This window comes from Papio anubis, chromosome 12 (assembly GCF_008728515.1).
Source record: "Papio anubis isolate 15944 chromosome 12, Panubis1.0, whole genome shotgun sequence".
NCBI classification, from domain to species: domain Eukaryota; kingdom Metazoa; phylum Chordata; class Mammalia; order Primates; family Cercopithecidae; genus Papio; species Papio anubis.
The window spans coordinates 39982542-40003635 of NC_044987.1; the positions used below are offsets into that span (position 1 = coordinate 39982542).

The following is a 21094-nucleotide window of genomic DNA, read 5'->3' on the forward strand; positions in this document are numbered from 1 at the left end:
ATAGAATGTGCAGCTCTCACTACTAACAGAAAGAGGGATGGGTGAAGCAGTACAAGAATTTGTGGACAAGGAGGAGAAAGATGCCATTGAGGAACTAGTGAAATACCAGTTGGAAAAAACACAGCGATTTCTTAAAGAACGTCATATTGATGCCCTAGAGGACAAAATCGATGAGGAGGTAAGTAGCTAATTTGAGTGTCTAGGTGTATTTAAATAGTCTCTCTTTAAGAGTAGCTCTGAGATTTTTTTCTGGTAAATCACTATTTAACCTCTCTGATTTGTTTAGTTTTTCTCATTTATAAAATTGAATTGATAAAATTAAGATTAAATTAGAAAATGTAGAAAATGCCTAGAACAGAGTCTTGCATATGGTTGGTACTAAGTAAGTGTTTTGTTCCCCATGGGTAGTATCTTCTCTTGAAGATCCTGAAAGGGCTTTAAAATGAACCTTATAGGATGCTAACTTTTGTTTATTTTAATTTTTTTAGTAAGTTTTGATAGAGATCTTGAATTTCGTCTAGAAAATTTCTGCTAAACAAGAAGCAGTGGAAGAATTACAAGAAAAGCTGTCTAGACTTGACTACATAGAAATTTTAAATGTTTGCATATCACATTGTCAAAAAACAAAATTAAAAGATATTGACACGAAAATATTTGTATGTGGGCAAAAAAAGGTTAATATTCTTAATATAATATTAATGAGCTCTTAGAAATCTTACAAATAATTAAACATTTTGATAGAATAATTAACAAAGGACATGAGTAGGTGGTTCATAAAAGAAATGTAAATGGCTAATAAGCATATGAAAATGGTGTTTAGCCTAGGATAATCAAAGAAACTGAAATACATCTTTTGTTTGTCAAGTTGGCAGCAATTTGAGAAAAATAGTATCTAGCACACTGCTGGTAGTAGTATTACTTTTGAATAGCTTTGCTGAAAAGCAGTTTGGCAGTGTATATTAAGAGGCTTAAGATTTACCCTTTAACTCAGCCTGGGAAATTTCCCTACGAAAATAGTGAGATAGAGATTTGTGTATGGAGTGATTCATCTCAGTGTTGTTCATAGTGGGGAATAATTGGAAATGTTTTGGTACAATAAATGTTGGTGCATATACCATATAAAATTTTATACAGCCCTTAAAAATGACATTTTGGAAGAACATGAGAAGATATTTCTAATCTAATGTTAATTGGGAAAAGAATTTCAAAGATGAACTGCATAGTATAATCTCAATTATTTTTATTTTATATGTAATCGTGTATGTTCATGTAAATAAAGAAAATATCCCAGATATATTATCAACAGTTATGTCAAGGTAGTTTTATTACAGGGGATCACTTTCTGTATTTCCCAGATTCTCCCTAAGCAGAAGAACAAAACAACATTATTTAAAAAAAAACAACTCATTCCCTTGTTTTAGTGCTTTTTGTTAACATGGTTCTCTTAAAGCCTTATGGTGTCAATGTGTTACTAATATTATTTAATACCAAGTACTTCCAGAGGTAGGACAGGCAGTTCACACTCTAAAACCATTCACTCTATGACTCTGAATGTGTTGGGTTTGCTAATTTATAGCATAAATAGATTTCTCAGGTACATACCAGATATAAAACATGACCATCCCCACCTGGAGTGACATCATGACTCCTGAGCAGCAAAGTCTGTGTGGAGTGTGTGTGTGTGTGTGTGAGAGAGAGAGAGAGAGTGTGTGTGAGTCATGGTGACTCTGGAGCAGACACCCATGTTCAAAATCAAAACCCTTATTAGCTGTGTACCCATCATTGAGTTATCTAAACCCACCTATCCCTCAGTATCCTCATCTGAGGATAAAATGGTGATGGTAATAGGCCCTTCTTCAAGGTTGTTGTAAGGATTAAAAGAATTAATCCATGTAAAATTCTTAGAATACTATCGGACACATAGCGCCTGTTCAGTGTTTCCACTCTGACTCTCATTTCTCTTCTATGAATGGCTTAGCACCTTTGGTATGCTACATATTACGTAGGCACTGTTACATGCTGTGTCATCTTTTAAAATATTGTTATTCTTGTATTTTTCCTTTACTGAATCATAACGAACATGCTGTTATTTCTTTCAGCTTAAGAAACAAAACTCTCAATCCCATTTTCCTTTAGTTACTGCTCTCTGTTCCTCTTCTAGAGCGGAATCGCTTCAAAGAGGTTTCTGTATTTGCTGCCTCATTCTTCTCTCTCCGTTTTCTGTTAAATCTATCCACTCAGGCTCTTGATCCCATCATTCTAGTGAAGCGGCACTTGTCAGGATCACCAGTGACTGCCATTGCTAAATCCACTGTCAGTTTTCTATCTTACATCTCACTTGACCTTCTGTTGAAACTTGTTTTTTATTGGATTTCAGGATACCAGACTCTTGTTATCTTCCTGCCTCCCTGGCTGCATATTTTCGGTGTCTTGTTGATTCCTCTCGTTGCTCCAGTCTCTTACATTGGAGTCTTATTTGCTGTTCCCTCTCCCATATAATCAGTTGATTATAGATTCCATGAGAGCAGGTTTTTGTCTGTTTTGTTAATAATTGTGTTCTCAGTTTCTGTGGTAGTATGTGGCACATTGAAGGTGCTCAGTAAATATGTGCTGAGTAGATTATTAAATAAATAGGCTTAAAGAATGTAAACATAGCTGTATAATAAGAGCCTTGTGAGCAGGAACCATTAAAAAAGAAACCTGTAGTCTCCTTCTTGATACCAGGACCATGCTCAGCAAACCTACACGAGTTGACTGTTGATAAAAATGGATCTTCAGGGGCCACCCACTTCAGATCCCATTTCACAGAGCCTCCTGGATGTCTTGCAGCCAGGTGCATGAGAGTGATTTGCAATGTAATAAATATTTCAAGCCTTGTCAAGGAGATATTTTTGTTTTTAACTAGTTTACTGAAGTGTAACACCCATGGGGTATTAGAATTTTTCCTCTACAGTCAGAAAGACTTTTTCAGTGATGTGAAACATTTTGGCAGCAGGTAATATAATTTTGCTTCTGGTCAATATGAGTTTTTTTTTTTTAAGAGTACATTGTGCAATTTTAATGTTAATAATTGGAAAAATATGATTTATTTACTCTTTTGAGACAGGCTGTTAAATTTGCAAGTTTTATAACATAAAGCATTTCTTAATTGTAGCCCCTTGTTTTATATTTACATAACTGGAATAGGCAACATGTTTGTGATTTACTCTGTTATGATCTAGGTACGTCGTTTCAGAGAAAGCAGACAAAAAAATACTAATGAAGAAGATGATGAAGTCCGTGAGGTAATTATTCTGCTGTAAATTCCTGTGTTTGTATGTCACTTTCTTAAACTAGAATAACCAGTAGGTCTAATTAGAATAGTCAGTCCATAGGTCTGGTGGATAGGAGTGAGCTGGAGTTGGCTTAGGATGGCTGCCTTTGATTGATTTCAGTTCAGCCTACAAATATTCTGCTCTTTTTTTCCCTTCTGCTCTTGTCTAAAACCTGTTTAGCAAGTGCAGTGGCTCATACCTGTAGTCCTGGCTACTCAAGAGGCTAAGGTTAGAGGGGATTGCATGAGCCCAGGAGTTCAAGGCTGCAGTGAGCTATGATTGCACCACCGCACTCTAGCCTGGGCAACAGAGTGACACCCTGTCTCTAAAATAAATTAATAAAAATGAATAAAATCTATTCAATTGTGTGTGTGTGCGGATATATACAACAAAAGCCCCTATTACTCAAAATAATACCTATTCGTTAGCAGAGCATCTTATAGATAAAATCTTATCTTACTGAGCTGATATTATTTTGGGCAAAAAAGAAACTTAAAGTGTTTTGGTTAGCAATGTTAACCATGACTAAGCAAGCATGGGTAAATAGACAATTTATATTATCTATTCTAAAATATTAAAATTAGCTTAAGCACCATCATCGTTGTCTTCTCAGTCTCATTGCAGGTTTGAAACTACAAGTTAGCAACCATTAACTTAAATTTGGGGCCTCTACCTGGTACTTGTTGAATTTATGATTGAAATGTATTTTCTTATTTTCTGATTGCCCTTCGTGTTTTATGATTGCTGTCTAGTATTTAAAAGTTATCTTATAAATGATGTACTGTTAGTTTTGTCTTGATTGCTTTCTTTCAGCAAACATTTTGTATAGTCCCTGTTATGAGTTAGATATTCTGCTTTATATTAGGACTGTACATATAAAAAAGCTATGGTCTGTATCCACAAGATTTTCTCATTTTAGTAGATAAGAGGCATTTGTGTAAAGAAGATATTTATTGAATTACTTTTCCTAGGTGCCTATTTTATAAATGAGGATTCAGACCAGACTGAAGGTCATAGAGTGGGGCTAGAATTTGAACATATTTCTGACTCCAAGTGTAGACTTTTCTATCATCCTGTGTCCTATCAGAATTTTATTTTATTTTTATTTTTTTTTTTTAGACGGAGTCTCGCTCTGTCACCCAGGCTGGAGTGCAGTGGCGTGATCGCGGCTCACTGCAAGCTCCGCCTCCTGGGTTCACGCCATTCTCCGGCCTCAGCCTCCCGAGTAGCTGGGACTACAGGCGCCCGCCACCTCGCCCGGCTAGTTTTTTGTATTTCTTAATAGAGACGGGGTTTCACCGTGTTAGCCAGGATGGTCTCGATCTCCTGACCTCGTGATCCGCCCGTCTCGGCCTCCCAAAGTGCTGGGATTACAGGCTTGAGCCACCGCGCCCGGCCCAGAATTTTAGATTATTATAATATTAATTTGGTGCATTGCAAATGGATGATTTTCTGAAAATGAAAAACTTCTAAAACTGTCATGCAACACATCAGAATCACTGTTGAAATATGCATAGTTGCAACCACTGTATCTTTTACAGTGTTTTTTGGAAGCTAAGGAAAAGAAGCTGTAGATTAGAAATGCCTTAACATGTTTATTATGTTTGTATTCAAAGGTGCACTTAAAATAGAAATAGTTTGCCAAATCGCAAGAATAATGCTAGGAAGAAATGATTCCTGGTTCTTAAATATCCAGCTTAAATTTGATTAACCCTTTCAATTTAACAGGGTACAGAAATATTTCATTACGTTTGAATGAGTTCTTCATGTTTGAAGCCACAAACCTCAATTTTTCATTAAGCTTTTAAAAGAGTAAGAGTGAACGTCTTATACAAGGAAGGTAGGAGAGGCTGTGGCAAATTTCAAATGGGAGTTTTACAGAAGAAATAACGTATGAGTTCAGACATTCAGCTTTATTTTAAGACTAAAATATAATCGGGGCTTCCTAGGTAATTTTTCAGCATACCATAGGATATTATATATTTTTTTCATTTTCAGCATACTATTTAGAACTTAGGTAATGGAGTCTGACACTCTGCCAAGCTGTAATTCACAGCTTTGCAGAGTCATTTGGCTTAGAATATGAATCCTAGCACCATGCTTAAATTAGTTACACTGACAAACAAGACTATTAGCTCTCCTATTTGGAGAAAAAACATTATGCTTTAAAGTCTTTTAGGCTGGACATTGTGACTCAACTGTAATTTCAGCACTTTGGGAGGCTGAGGCAGGTGGATCTCTTGAGCTCAAGAGTTTGAGACCAACCTGAGCAACATGGCAAAACCCCATCTCTACAAAAAATACAAAATTAGCCAGGCATGGTGTCTCCCACCTGTAGTCCCAGCTACTCAGGAGACTTAACTGGGAGGATCACTTGAGCCCAGGAGGCAGAGGTTGCAGTGAGCCAAGATGATGCCACTGCACTCCATCCTGGGTGACAGAACGAGACCCTGTCTCAAAAAAAAAAAAAAAAAATCTTTTGTTCACATGGAAAAACTCTCAAATCTTTTTTTTAAATGATAAATTTGTATTTGAATAAAAGAGCAAACAATAACCAGTAGGCTTTGCAGGCCATGTATGGTCTCTATCACATATTCTTGTGGTTTTTTTTTGTTTGTTTGTCTGTTTTTTTATTAATGGCCCTTTAAAAATATAAAAACTGTTCTTGGTCTTATCCATAGTCCTTAGTTTACCTGGCCTCTGATTTTTTATGTTCTACCTGAATTTGAGGTGGGTTGATACCTTCTTTCAAAATACAATACCAGGCACTATCAACAGTGAAAAAGTGACCCACAGAGTGGGAGAAAATATTTGTAAATCATACATTTGATAAGGGATTAATAACCAGAATATATTTTTAAAACTTCTAAAACTCAACAGTAACAATAACAAAAAAACCCAATTTTTAAAACGGGCAAAGGACTTGAATAGACATTTCTCCAAAGAAGCTTTACAAATTATAGCACATGAAAAATCACTGAAGATCACCAGACATTAGAGAAATGCAAATCAAAACCACAATGAGATACCACTTCACACCCATTAGGATGGCCATTATTAAAACACCATAAAATAACAAGTTCCGGCAAGAATGTGGAGAAATTGGAACCATATACATTGGTGGTGGGGATGAAAAATGGGGCAGCTACTGAGGTAAACAGGATGGCAGTTCCTAAAGTAATTAAACATAGAATTATCATGTAATATAGCAATTTCACTTCTAGGTATATAACCAAAAGAATTGAAAGCAGGAACTTATTTGTACACCAGTGTTCATAGCATCATGATTCACAATAGCCAAAAACTAGAAACAACCCAGTTGATCATGAACAGATAGATGGATAAACAAAATGTGGTATGTGCATGCAATGGAGTATTATTCAGCCTTAAAAAGGAATAACATTCTGATACATGCTACAATATGGATGAAACTGAAAACATGAGTGAAAAAAGTCAGATGCAAAAGGGCAAATATTATATGACTCTACTTATATGACTACCTAGAGTAGTCAAATTCATAGAAACAGATGGTAGAATAGTGGTTACTGGGGAGAGGGAGGAATGCGAAGTTACTGTTGAATAGGTATGGAGTTTCAGTTTGGGATGATGAGAGTTCTGTAGATGGATGAGGGTATGATTGCATAACCATGTGAATGTACATAATGTCACTGTACTATACCTAAAAATGGTAAAAAAAAAAAAAAAATAAGTTTATGTTATGTATATTTTGCCACAATAAAAAAAAGTGTAACAGTAGGATAGTATATTTTCAAATCTCACAAGATGTATATGGAAACATTTTTGCCATTGGCTCTAGACCTGCACTCATGAATTAAGCTCTTAGAAGTAATATAATCCAAAGATTACAGTAAACTCTGTTTTTCATAGGAAAGGTAGAGTTAAAATACAATTTGAATATAATATTTGAGATGATAAAAATGAAGATACAGTATTTAGACAAAGGGAAAATACAAAATTTAGAAATAATGGTTAGTAATTGATTCCAAGAAGTAATCGTAATAGGGCATATTTATTTTAAATTTTGCTAGATACTGCCACGTTAGTCCAAAGACATCTTAACTAGTTTATATTCTCACCAGTAGTATTTGGGAGTGCTTGTTTTCTCACATCTTTACCATCATGATGTATTACTGTATCTTTTGATCTCTACAAGTCTAAAGGGTAAGAAATTATTTCCTACTGTTGTTTTTAATTCATAACTACTTTTTTTAACTAATGAGTCTGAGTAATGTTTATGTTTGTAAATCATTTGTATTTATATGAAACACATGGTCGTTTTATTTGGCCGCATTTTCTCTTTTGAGTGGGTATTGGTCTTTCTTTTTTTTGAGGCAAAGTCTCACTCTGTCACCCAGGCTGGAGTGCAGTGGCGTGATCTCAGCTCACTGCAACCTCCGCCTCCTGGGTTCAGGTGATTCTCGTGCCTCAGCCTCCCAAGTAGCTAGCGTGTACCACCATGACCAGCTAATTTTTGTATTTTTAGTAGAGTCAGGGTTTCACCATGTTGGTCAGGCTGGTCTCAAACTCCTTACCTTAGGTGATCCACCTGCCTCGGCCTCCCAAAATGCTGGGATTACAGACGTGAGCAACCGCGCCCGGCCAAGTATTGGTCTTTCTCTAATTAATTTGTAAGAGCACTCACTTGAACACATTTGTGTGTATGTGCCCTCTGTTTCTCTCTCTGGATACATACACATCATAATATAGCATATTTAGGGTTTTCGATACATAAAGAAAGTATCCACTTATTCCTCAGCTTATTTGTTTAAATCAGGAATGGTTGGTGAATTACATGGTTCCGATTTTATGGGTTTTTTCTTTCTTTGTTATATTAATATAGTGAATTATATTATTATGTGCATAGCTTATTATTGACACATCCTGGTATCACTTTTTAAATCCCCTTTTAATGGATATATTGGTCTTTCCATATGCTTCTGGAGTCTCTGTTTGCTTTCATAATCATAAATAAGATTCTGTAATTTTCTTTTTGTGTATGCAGTTCTTGGTCAGTACTGTGTCATGCTGGCATTGTTGTGAAAACAGTTTGGAAGCTGCCTTTCTGTATGCTCTGGCACTATTTGAAATAGCAGTGGGCTTATCTGTTTTTTGAAAGTTTGGTAGAATTTACCTATGAAACTTTCTGATTGTGGTCCTTTTTTGGGAGTATTTTTCTTTTAATAATTTTCTCAAAATTTTCTTTGATAATTGGTTTGTTGAACCTGTTTTTTCCCCTCCTTGGATCAGATTAAGTTATTCATTTTCCAGATTGTTTAGAATTGACTATTCTCTCATAAGTCTTGGTCTTCCCTCCCATTCTTATTTCTTTTTTTTTTTTTTTTTCGAGACAGGATCTCGCTCTGTAGTGTGCTACCACTCCCAACTAATTTTTAAGTTTTTTTTTTTCTATAGACAGAGTCTCATTATGTTGCCCAGGCTGGTCTCTAACTCCAGGGCTCAAGTGATCTTCCTGACTTGGCCTCCCAAAGTATGGGGATTAGAGATGTGAGCCTCTACACCTGTAGGGCTGGGATTAGAGATGTGAGCCTCTATGCCCGTCCCCTCTTATTTCTAATGATGTGTATTTGTGTTTTCTTCTTTTCTTTAAAAGTTTGTGATTTTTATTAATATTATTGTTTTGTCCCAAAGGACCAGTGCTTATATTTATTCATTCTAATGTGTTTTTGTTTAAAATCTATTAATATATGGTTTTATCTTCATTCTAATACTTGGGTAGGCCTTACATTGTTTCTCCTTTTTGAATACAGAATTAACTTATTTACATTGATTCTTACTTAGCAGGCTATAGCTTTCTTATAAGCATTGCTTTAGCTCTCTCATATGTTGTGATGTGCAATATTCTTGTTATGATTTTCTAGATGTTCCACAACTTTCATTTTGTTTTATAGTTTTGACTGGTTTGTTTTCAGGAGGCAGGTTTTTACTTTATTATTATTAATTTTTTATTGCAGGATGATTAGACAGTGTGATAAATTTATTTCTCCTCTCAAAAATGTATTGAGATTTTTCTTTGCACCCTGTTATATATTAGCTAAAAAGTTTCATGGGGTCTTGAAGTATATTATTAATTTTCAGTGTATAGAATTCAACATTTATCAATTAAATCTATCTTATTAATTATGTGATTTAGGTCATCTTTTTTCTCTTAAGTCTACTTTCTAAAAAACATACAACTGGTTCCTGTTATTTGTGGTAGTTTTGTTGTATAAAGTCACTTCCAGCACAGAATTAGCAAATAGTGAATCATTGCTTCTAGGGGAAATACAAAATTAGGTTTCTGTGAGCCACTGGTAATGTTTTCGTCAGCTGATCAATACATGATCTTTTTAATGTGTTTCTGTTTAAAGATACTGTATTTAACGTATGATTCATTAGCATCGAACTCATAGCCAGTAGCACTTTGACTTATACTTGAATGAAGTTTATCTAATGTACAGTTTTTCCTCCAAAAGTCATATTGCAGCCTTTTTGCATGTAGGAATGAACCCTAAACATGTTGTGGGGAGCTCATTTTAAACACCACGTTACCAAAGCAAAAGTGCGAAAATGCAAAAAATGCAATAATGTGCCACATACAACATTTTGGTCAATGTCAGACTGCATATCCAGTGGTGGTCCCATGAGATTATGATACCATATTTTTACTATATCTTTTCTTTTAAGATATGCTTAGATATACAAATACATAGCTATGGTGTTATAATTGCCTGCAGTGTTCAGTACAGTAACATGTTGTACAGGTTTGTAGCCAAGGAGCAATAGGCTATCTCCTATAGTCTAGGTTTGTAGTAGACTATACCATTTAGCTTTGTGTAAGTACACACTGTGATGTTTGCACGATGATGAAATCACCTGATGACACATTTCTCATGAGGCATACATCATTAAGCAATGCATGACTGACTGTCACAGAAAGAAACCTTATTTAAAGTACACAAGTGGAAACAAGAAGGCAGAGTGGCTCATTGTTCAACCTCAGCTGGGAATGTGTGTGTCAAGCAATTCAAAATATTTACTGCTCTGTGCATCTCCATAAATGATGTCAAAAGTATCGTGAGTATTGATTTTTAGGGTTACAGATAAATTTTGGCAAGTAAGTGAATTTGCAAACATAGAATTAATGAATAATGAGGATTAACTGTATTTTATGTGGGACAGAAAAGATGAATTGAAATCACTGTTGTTTCTTATATTTTTTGTTGTATTTCCTAAAGTGTTTTCTTTTTGCCTTGTAATGCCATATTGAACCCTGCATGTAGTGAGTTAGCTGTGATTTCACCTCAACTGAGATCATCTCGTCATGAAGTTGCCACTTCACTTCCACTTTACTCCCACTTTACGCTGCCCGCCTTGTTCACATCTCCTCATTTAGCCCTGGGTCTCCTTACTTCATGGTATCACAGAGCTTAGAAATGTTCTGGTCAACTATTCTTAGACCCAGAACTGCCATTCCAAGCATGAGGGACTGCTGTCATGTCATCTTGGGATTTATACATCAATTTTGGAGAGCTCTACAATATCTGAAACTCTTCTCACCTTTCTCCCTTAGCCAGGTCAAATATTTGTCATATTCATTAACTCTTCTTTATTTTTTATTTTATTTTATTTTATTTTTGAGACGGAGTCTCGCTCTGTCACCCAGGCTGGAGCGCAGTAGCCGGATCTTAGCTCACTGCAAGCTCCGCCTTCCGGGTTTACGCCATTCTCCTGCCCCAGCCTCCCGAGTAACTGGGACTACAGGCACCCGCCACCTCGCCCGGCTAGTTTTTTGTATTTTTTATTAGAGACGGGGTTTCACCGTGTTAGCCAGGATGGTCTCGATCTCCTGACCTCGTGATCCGCCCGTCTCGGCCTCCCAAAGTGCTGGGATTACAGGCTTGAGCCACCGCGCCCGGCCAACTCTTCTTTATAGAAGAGTTTGTGTGTTTGGGGGTTGGAACTATTTTCTCATTTTATGGAAATTGTATTTTGTTTTTGTTCTCTTATTACCTTTTGATTGGTTTAAGGGAAGATCAAGGCAAATTTGCTTTTATTTATATTTTATTTTATTTTTTGGAGACCCTCTCGCTCTGTTGCCAGGCTGGAGTGCAGTGGTGCCATCTCGGCTCACTGCAACCTCTTCCTCCCGGGTTCAGGCAATTCTCCTGCCTCAGCCTCCCAAGTAGCTGGGACTATAGGGCACGCGCCACCACGCCCAGCTAATTTTTGTAATTTTAGTAGAGACGGGGTTTCACCATGTTGGCCAGGATGGTCTCAATCCCTTGAACTCATGATCCGCCCACCTCAGCCTCCCAAAGTGCTGGGATTACAGGCTTAAGCCACCGCAGCCCCCTATTCTATCTTAAATCTCTATTCATTTTAGAGTTAGAATATTTGGTTAAGTCTCAAACTTGTCTTTTCTAAATAGAGTCTTATCAAATTAAGAATGCATGTTCTTGGTCCTAAGGTGTTTATTCCTTCTTAGGCTTTCAATTGATATATTCTCCTTAATTCTTTCGTTTCTTTCTTTTTTTTTTTTTTTTTAGACAAGGTCTCACTCTGTCACCTAGGCTGAAGTGCAGTGGTGCAATCTCAGCTCACTGCAACAACTCCCCTCCCCGCTGCTTCCCCCAGGCTTGCGCAATCCTCCCACCCCAGCCTCTCAAGTAGCTGGGACTACAGGTGCATACCATCACACCTGGCTAATTTTTTTGTTTGTTTGTTTTTGTATTTTTTTGTAGAGACAGGGTCTCGCCATGTTGCCCAGTCTGGTCCCTAACTCCCAATCTCAAGCAATTCACTCACCTAGGCCTCCCAAAGTGCTAGGATTACAAGGTGTGAACCACTGCACCCAGCCCTTAATTCTCTTTACCATATATTTGTCAGAGATTGTTGCTCATTTTTTTTCTGATTATAAAACTAATTTTTTAGAAAAAGCGTAATATAGAAAATATGTAATATTCAAGAACAAAAAACAAAAGCACCCTAAAATTTTACTGCCCAGAGATAACAGCTATTTTTTGTAAGTTTTTTTCTTATTATTTCCTAGGAGCCGATTCTAAAAAGTAGCTCAAATGATGACAGTCTGTTACTGTCAAATATGGTATTGAATTAGGGATGATTGCCAGTATTCCTTCTAGTTCTGAAAATTTTGATTCTGTGAAATTTTGTTTTTCTTGGTAAATCTTTTCAAAGGGTCTCATGGGTAGTACGGTAGATTGATCTGACAGGATAATAAGTATTAAATTTTATTGGTGGGGATGTTCTCCTTTACACATATATAAGTATTTTTTATTTTTATTTTTATTTTTATTTTTGTGACAGGGTCTCTCTTTGTCACCCAAACTGGAGTGCAGTGGTGTGATCATAGCTCACTGCAGCCTCTATCTCCTAGGCTCAAGTGATCCTCTTGCCTCAGCCTCCTGTGTAGCTGGGACTACAGGTGTGCACCACCATGGCTGACTAATTTTTTTTTTTTTTTTTTTTTTTGTAGAGACAGGGTTTTGCCGTGTTGCCCAGGCTTGTCTTGAACTCTTGGGTGCAAGTGATCCTCCCGCCTCGGCCTCCCAAAGTGCTGAGATTACAGGCGTGAGCCACTGTCAGCCTCCTTTATGTTTTTATAGTATGATTACTTCATGTCAATGCCTAAATTAATGATTTTTAGGATGATACATTATCTCCTTTGTGTGCTTTCTCCTTCTCCCCCTTAGGCTATGACCAGGGCCAGAGCGCTCAGATCTCAGACAGAGGAGTCTGCTTCTGCCTTTAGTGCTGATGACCTTATGAGTATAGATTTAGCAGAACAGATGGCTAATGACTCTGATGATAGCATCTCAGCAGCAACCAACAAAGGAAGAGGCCGAGGAAGAGGTCGAAGAGGCGGAAGAGGGCAGAATTCAGCATCAAGAGGAGGGTCTCAAAGAGGAAGAGGTGAGCGCTGAGTTCAGTCCTGTGCACATTCACACTTGGCAGTTGAGTGGAAAATACAGAATTAGATCTCGTCAGAGTTGAATTATAAGTTTTTATTTCTAAAACATGGTTCTTTAAAAAATCTATTTTTATAATATATAAAGATGGTCTTTCAGGCAGTTCTGACACGTGTCTTTTACTTAAATAAATTTTGAATGGCCACATGCACTTAGGGTTTTAATTGTTCTTAGCACATACCTTATAAAAGCTTCACTGTGTTTGTCACATAGTACCTTTTGGGTACATTTAATGTCGTATGTATTCTCACATGTACACAGTAATAGGCAAATATGAGTTGTTAAAGAAAATAGTTAGCTAAAAGCCTTTGGCAACAGGAGGAAAACTCCAGATCATACAATTATTATTTTTGTTACTGTCATAAGATACAAATACCCACATGCTTATCAAGTAGTCTTTATAATCAAGTCGATTTAAGAAGGAAAACTGCCCCCAATTTGATTTCTAAAACTAGTCATTAACATTGTCATCATTGTATTTACTGTGAGACTATTGTCATTAAGTAGTTCATGCCAGTAGAAATTGGTCATTCAGTGACTTTCTCACACATTATGTCAATTCATCTCTAAAGATTTTTTAAAATTCTTTTTATTAAATATGCATCCATAGGAATTTTAAGCTGGTGAAATGAATATTAATTTGGTTTAAAATCTCCAGGGAGAGAAATCCTCATCTTTTACTGATGATTATTTTCACTATTCTCATATTTACAAAATTTTTCCTTAAAAAATTTTTATTTTTGTTTTTTAATTTTTTTTGAGATGGAGTCTTGTCTTTGCTCTGTTGCCCAGGCTGGAGTGCAGTGGTGTAATTTCAGCTCACTGCAACTTCTGCCTCCGGGGTTCAAGCAATTCCCCTGGCTCAGCCTCCCAGGTAGCTGGGATTACAGGGACCCATCATCACGCCCGGTTAATTTTTGTATTTTTAGTAGAGATGGGGTTTCACCATGCTGCCCAGGCTAGTCTTGAACTCTTGACCTCAAGTGATCCTCCCGCCTCTGCCTCCCAAAGTGCTAGGATTACAGGCGTGAGCTACCACACCTGGCCTATTTCCTTACATTTTAATTGGATAAATTAAATTAGATAAACTAAAGTGTGGCCTAAAAGAATAGTCTCTGAAAATTGGTCAGACTCTAGATGTTTGTTCTTATATATATGTCTAGCTTTTTACAGACAAACTATTTGACATAGACTTATTTAACTTTCATTTTTTGTTGTTGTATGAAATAAACCTTAGCTGCTGATAGGCTTGTATATTGACTGTTTATTTTTCTAACAGCAGACACTGGTCTGGAGACTTCTACGCGTAGCAGGAACTCAAAGACTGCTGTGTCAGCATCTAGAAATATGTCTATTATAGATGGTGAGTATAGACTGCAAGTGATTATTTATAAATTCCAACATTAGGAAGACCAAGGTAATCACCATTGGTAGCCCTTATTTGTGTTGCCATCATTGGAAAGTTAAAAGGGCAATTAGGATCACAGGATAAATTATTTTTTAAAAGATGTTTGCTATGCATTAGAGTTACTAAAGAGGGTAAGCTTTTAAAATTATGTTTTATAGGCCAGGCACGGTGGCTCACACCTGTAATCCCAACACTTTGGGAGGCCGAGGCAGGCAGATCACAAGGTCAGGAGATCGAGACCAGCCTGGCCAACATGGTGAAACCCTGTCAACTGAAAATAAAAAAATCAGCTGGGCGTGGTGGTGCATGCCTGTAGTCCCAGCTACTCAGGAAGTTGAGGCAGGAGAATCGCTTGAACCCAGGAGGTGGAGGTTGCAGTGAGCCAAGATTGTGCCACTGCACTCCAGCCTGGTGACAAAGTGAGACTCCGTCTCAAAAAAAAAAAAAAGACAAAACAAAACAACAAAAAAATTAGGTTTTGTAATTTCTTACTTTCAGACAAATGTTGTTTCTGTTTGGTGGAGATATCCTGGAAAGAGGAAAGTGAAGTAGTTGGTCGCTATATGGACAGTGGTCGAAAGAGAGAGGAGCTGTCTCTACTGTTTCCTTGCTTCCCCCATGCTGCCCTATCAGTCTCTGCTTTCCATATAGAGAAGTCATGTGACCTATATTTAAGAGAAATTATGGCTAGGCCCTTGGAATTAATTTCTGTATAATCCTATGGTCTAAAAATTGTCCTCAAGGGGATCTGTTTAACTGTTTTTAATATTGTAGATTATGAAATCAGCCTAAAATGTTAGTCATATTTACAAAAAGTATGCGTTAAGATAGGTGGTGATACTTTTTTCTACCTAGCGTTTAGAATATATTCATATGTATATTATTTATATTAGTTATTTGAGGTTGTTTCACTTTTTTAATGTTTATAAATATTAATTTATTAAATATTATAATGTTTATAATCTTATAGCTAGGATTAATTGTTGACAAACTGGGGAGCTGAACTAATTCTCAGAAGATGAAGTTTATCAAGGGCAGTATAAACCGCATTTATGTCCAAAAAGAGAGCTGCACAGATAGAGCTGTGAGAAGTATATGAGTTTAACAGCAACCCAGGTGAAAAAGACTTAGGTCAGTAAGAGTTATGCAGGCAGACCCAACTGTCCAAATCTATTGATGTCTTAAACAGTATTTAATGAGTCTTGCAGGGGTGTCCAAGGGAGAGAATACAGTCATGGGTTCTTAGTTTCTCTTTCTGGTTGGGCCAGTAAAGCCCTTTTCTCATCCCTCTTTTCCTCGTATCACTAGTGACAGAAACTAAAAACCATGGCTTCAGGCTGCTAAAAGCCTAAAACAAAAGAAAACGGAACAAAAACAACAAAATGAGGTGGGTTGGACAAGCTTGCACAGCAAGGAAATTCTCCCTGTGTACTAAATTGGACATAACTTGCCAAGAATACTGTATTCCTCTTTGGAATTATATTTCAAAGAGACTGTCAACTATATATGATCATTCAGAAGAGATACCAAATAATATAAAAAATGGTTGGCCAGGCGCAGTGGCTCATGCCTGTAATCCTACCACTTTTGGGAGGCTGAGGCGGGTGGATTGCCTGAGCTCAGGAGTTCGAAACTAGCCTGGGCAACAAGGTAAAACCCTGTCCCCTACTAAAAATACAAAAAATTATCCGGGCACGGCAGCCTGTACCTGCTGTAGTCCCACCTACTTGGGAAGCTGAGGCAGGAGAATACTTGAACCAGGGAGGCGAAGGTTGCAGTGAACCGAGATCATACTACTGCACTGGGTGACAGAGCATCTCCAAAAAAAAAAAAAAAAAAAGATTGAAGAAACTTAGGATATCTAACCTGGGAAAGATTCAGATCTTTATGTAGATAATGTTCTATCATATAAAATATGGAATGAATTAGATTTTAGTCCCAAAGGCAATGCTTTTTAATCTATTTTGGCTTATGGATTCTCTAAAAATCTGATGAAAGCTATGTCTTCTCTCCTTAAATAAGTACTCACATGCAGTTGCACCCAATTTCAAAGGGTTCAGCCACTCCCATGAAGCGCATTTGTGTTCTCCAGGTTAAGAACTTCTGGCCCAATGGGGATGGATGGGTATAGCTAGACACATACTGATTTAAGTTTCTCATAGAATGGACCTAGAAGATTTAAGAACAACTGTGTTCCCCTGTTTTATGTGTGGGGGAACTAAGCCAAGCAGTTTTGCCCTGAGTTGATAAAACCACTAATAGTAGCAATAATAGCTAATATTTATGAAACTGCATGCCTCTTAACAGGTCTATGGAGCAGGTACTTACTATATTATTTATGTTTTACAGAAAAGGAAACTGAGGCTTTACAAAGATAGGTAGCTTACCCTAGATCTCATAACTTGTCAGTACCAGATCTGAGAATGATCTCACATTCTCTGGACTCCACAACCAATAGCTGACCACTGTACTAATTTCCAGAGCAAGATAAGATTAGAGACCTAGCTTCTGGTTCTCCATAGAGGAATTTTTGCATTATACATAATAACCTATGTAATTAATATAAAGATGGACTAATTTGCCTTGGAAGTAAGTATCACTCCATTAAAGGAATTTTCAACATTTATCAAAAAGATATAAAATCAGGTTGATTAAATGACTCAAACCTTACAAAAAAATTCCATTGCTATATTTTTACCCAGTATTATTTAGTACTTCAGAAGAGCCAGCTAAGATCCTTAGCTTTTTGCTTCACAAGCATGTTGTCTTTATTGCCATTTAGGAAATGGTGTCTGGAAAGATGCTGTTCCATTCTTGGTAGGTTTAATATAAAAGCAGAGAGGAAAAAAGAAAGAAAGAAAAGGCAGCCTGGAAAATTGTAAAGGATTCATGCTGAGTTCAACCTTGCATTCAACAAATGACAGCTTTGTGACTTAAGTCAGTCACTCTCCTAGTTTGTTTAGATATGATTGGGAATAATAACCTCTATTGTATTGGGTTATTCTGAAGATTAAATGATCAAAAAGCCTGGCATGTAGTAGGCATACATCAAGTGTTATTAATATTAAAAATAAGGAAACAGGAACATAGAAAAAGAGTGAATAAAATAATGAACACTTCCATGTTAAACCGCCAAAATTGGTTAGCATGCAATCATCAGTCATAGATGTGGATTATCCACCTTTACCTTAGCCCAAATCGCCTTTTTTTGTCCTGTCTTGTTTTTGTTTTTGTTTTTTCTGCCCTGTGGAATCCAGTGTCCTGGCTTGTTTTATGTGACGTTTTCCTTGACTTCAGTGGGTAGAATTCATCACTTAAAGTGAGTCTTTGAGTTTCCATTGTAAATAAGAAATCAGTTATTAGTTAAGCTTGTTGGTTTTTGTTTTTAAAAAAAAAAATCTGTTTTTCCCTCCGCTTGCTGTTTTTGGTGTTCGGCAGTATCACTGTGATCAATCTAAAGACAGTATTCTTGTTTATCCTGCTTAGGATTTACTGGGCTTCATGAATCTCTGAACTGGTATCTTCCATCACTTCTAAAAAATCCTTAGCCATTATCCCTTCAGGTATTACCTCTATGCTATTCTTATTCTCCTTCCTTCTGAGTCTTCAGTTAAATATAAGACCTTTTTATTCTGTCCTCGCATGACTTGTATTTTCTGTTTTCTCTTTCTGTGCTACATTCTGAGTAATTATTTCTGATCACTTTTTTTTTTTTTTTTTTGAGACAGAGTCTCTGTCGCCTAGGCTGGAGTGCAGTGGCATCATCTTGGCTCACTGCAACCTCTGCCTCCTGGGTTCAAACAATTTTCCTGCCTTAGCCTGCTGAGTTGCTGGGATTACAGATGTGCACCCAGCCTATTTGGTTCTTTTAAAATATGCTCTGTCACCGCTGGGTACATGGCTCACGCCTGTAATCCCAGCACTTTGGGAGCCTGAGGCGGGCAGATCACGAGGTCAGAAGATCAAGACCATCCTGTCTAACACAGTGAAACCTTATCTCTACTAAAAATACAAAAAAAAAATTAGCCGGGTGTGGTGGTGAGTGCCTATAGTCCCAGCTACTCGGGAGGCTGAGGCAGGAGAATGGCATGAACCTGGGAGGCAGATCTTGCAGTGAGCTGAGATCGTGCCACTGCACTCCAGCCTGGACTACAGAGTGAGACTCCGTCTCAAAAAAAAAAAGAAAAAAAAAATCTAAAAGTTCTATACATCATTGTCAGCTGGCTTCATGTCATGATGTCATGTTAGCTTTAATTAAAATATGCTTTGTCACTTTTAATACTTTTTAGAAGTTTTCTGAAGATATTTTTAGGCCTGTTTTTAATTTTTCATGTGTACACAGTAAGGATTGTTTTTGTTATTTTGTATCTAATAACCTAGTGTCTGAATGTCTTTGGCCTCTTTCTGTTGTCTGTTTCTGTTGGTTCTCGTTTATGGTGACTTATTTCCTTTCATGCTTTGTTATTTACTGTCCCTAGAAAATTATCAGCAGGAATAATTTGAGACCTTGGATGAAGCCATCTTCATCCAGAGAAGATTCATGTTTGTTTCTCTAGGTTTGTAGGGCACCACAGGTCTTAGACCACTTTAAGCTAAATTTGAGGGTTTCTTGGACCAATCAGGTGATACATGCTTGTAACTAAAATGCAGGTTCAGTCACTTGCTGCTTGCAAAGTCCAATTAACAAGAGCAAGGTGTGGTATAAAGAAAGTGACTTTTTATTCCAAAGCTAACTTAGGGGAAGAAATACAGGCTTCCTACCTTAAGGGTACTGCTTCCCCCTTTGCAGCAGAAAGTGGAGGCTTTTAAAGGGGACCTATCAGGAATGGCATGCAGGGGAGGAAGCGAGCAAGTAGGGGGTCTGCGTGTTAGTTTTATCTACCAGGCAGTTGAATTAGCATCTTCATGGGAAGAAATAGGCTATAAAGGTGGCTGAAAACTCTTTAGGTTGGAGAGAGTTTCATACCCGGACTTTGGGTTGTAAATTGACTGGTATCTCTAGAGGCAGCCCCCTGGTGGGTGACAGTTTCACTCTGGAGCTTCCAAGCACATAGTTAGATGACCTCCCCCTTTAGGGAGTGTCTGATGAAGAGGAAGTAATAGACTATAATTGCATTTCTAAAGAACTAAGTAGAAAGTGGGGGAAAGGAGAAAAGAGAAAAGAAGAGAGAGAAAAAAATAATTGAACTATCTCTTAGAAAAATGGGGTATTCAGTTACATGCTTATGAAATCCTGTTTACCTCTGCTTCTCTCTTTAACCATCGAGGCTCCACCTTAGGAAGGGAAATGCATCAGGGTTTTCACTTTGGGCAGGCTGTGGGCTATCGTAGCCCTCTCTCTTTTTCTTCAGGATTCTCAAAACCAGTGTTAACATTTTCCCAATTGAAAAGGGAACTCAGGGAAAGGACTCAACTTACCTCTCTGAGTTCTAGCTTTTCTTCAGTTTTGGCCTGGTAATTCCTTGCTATGTGATCAGCTCTTCAATGCCATTGAGAATTTTTTTTTTTTTTTTTTTTTTTAATGTTTAGGGTACTAATTTGGATTGTTGTCAGCAGAAGTGAGTTTGAAGACAATGAGAGATCATGTTGTCTGAATAACCTAGCCTGCAATGACTGTTACCCATTGACAACATAGAATAAAACTTCTATTTATGTAGAGAGGCTGGAGACCAGTTATGGTGCCCTAAAAGTTTTACAGATTGGCTTGACTAATTTTTTTAAGGAAACAGTATTCATCCATGAAAAGAGGCTATGTAAATAAACTAAATACGAAACGTCAGATTTCCTGAATTATGTTGTAGGCAAAAATCTTATTATGGTACCTTTTGCAGCAGAGCATGATGGTTAAGAATGCAGGCTCTGAAATCAGGCCCCTTGGGTCAGCCATAGCCAGCTCTTTACTGCTGGCTCAGCACCCTTGCACTGTAAGTGCTGTGAGAAAGGGGTCTGCATCGTTCCTGCTCATCACTGTATCCACTATGCTTGGCACATAACGTAGTAGATGCTTGTTAAATACTTGACAATGACCGAGTAAAAATTACTTAGAGATTGTGTAGCATAAGGGTTAAGACCATGGTTCTAAAGTCAGGAAAATCTTGATTTGGATCCTGACTTCTCCATTTTACTAGTTGTGTGTCCTCCAGCAAATACGTTAAGTTTTTCATCTTTAGGAGTGAGTGTTCTCATCTGTAGGATGGGACAATGATTGTGTCTACCTCATTGCATTATTTTGAGGATTAATGAGAACATGTATGTGAAGTACCAGGCAGTGTCTATGCATATTAAGCCCTCAGTAAGTGCAAACTGGTGTTATTCTACAAGCATCAGATCCCTTAGCTATAAAATTGACAATGTTATACTGACTT

General features: G+C 37.3%; 1 protein-coding gene across 11 annotated transcripts in view; it reads left to right on the top strand.

Moving 5' to 3' along the window:
* The window catches only part of MRE11 (MRE11 homolog, double strand break repair nuclease), a 78801-nt gene that overhangs the window by 38487 nt on the left and 19220 nt on the right, over window positions 1-21094 (top strand). For 9 of the 11 annotated variants that reach the window (XM_003910557.4, XM_021926447.2, XM_009187125.3 and 6 more), the window contains 4 exons: window positions 5-178; window positions 3222-3284; window positions 13046-13265; window positions 14601-14684. In XM_003910557.4, the coding sequence (XP_003910606.1) occupies window positions 5-178; window positions 3222-3284; window positions 13046-13265; window positions 14601-14684 (541 nt within the window). The remainder of the gene's footprint in view (window positions 1-4; window positions 179-3221; window positions 3285-13045; window positions 13266-14600; window positions 14685-21094) is intronic. The other 2 variants (XM_009187126.3, XM_021926448.2) reach the window with 1 other exon arrangement.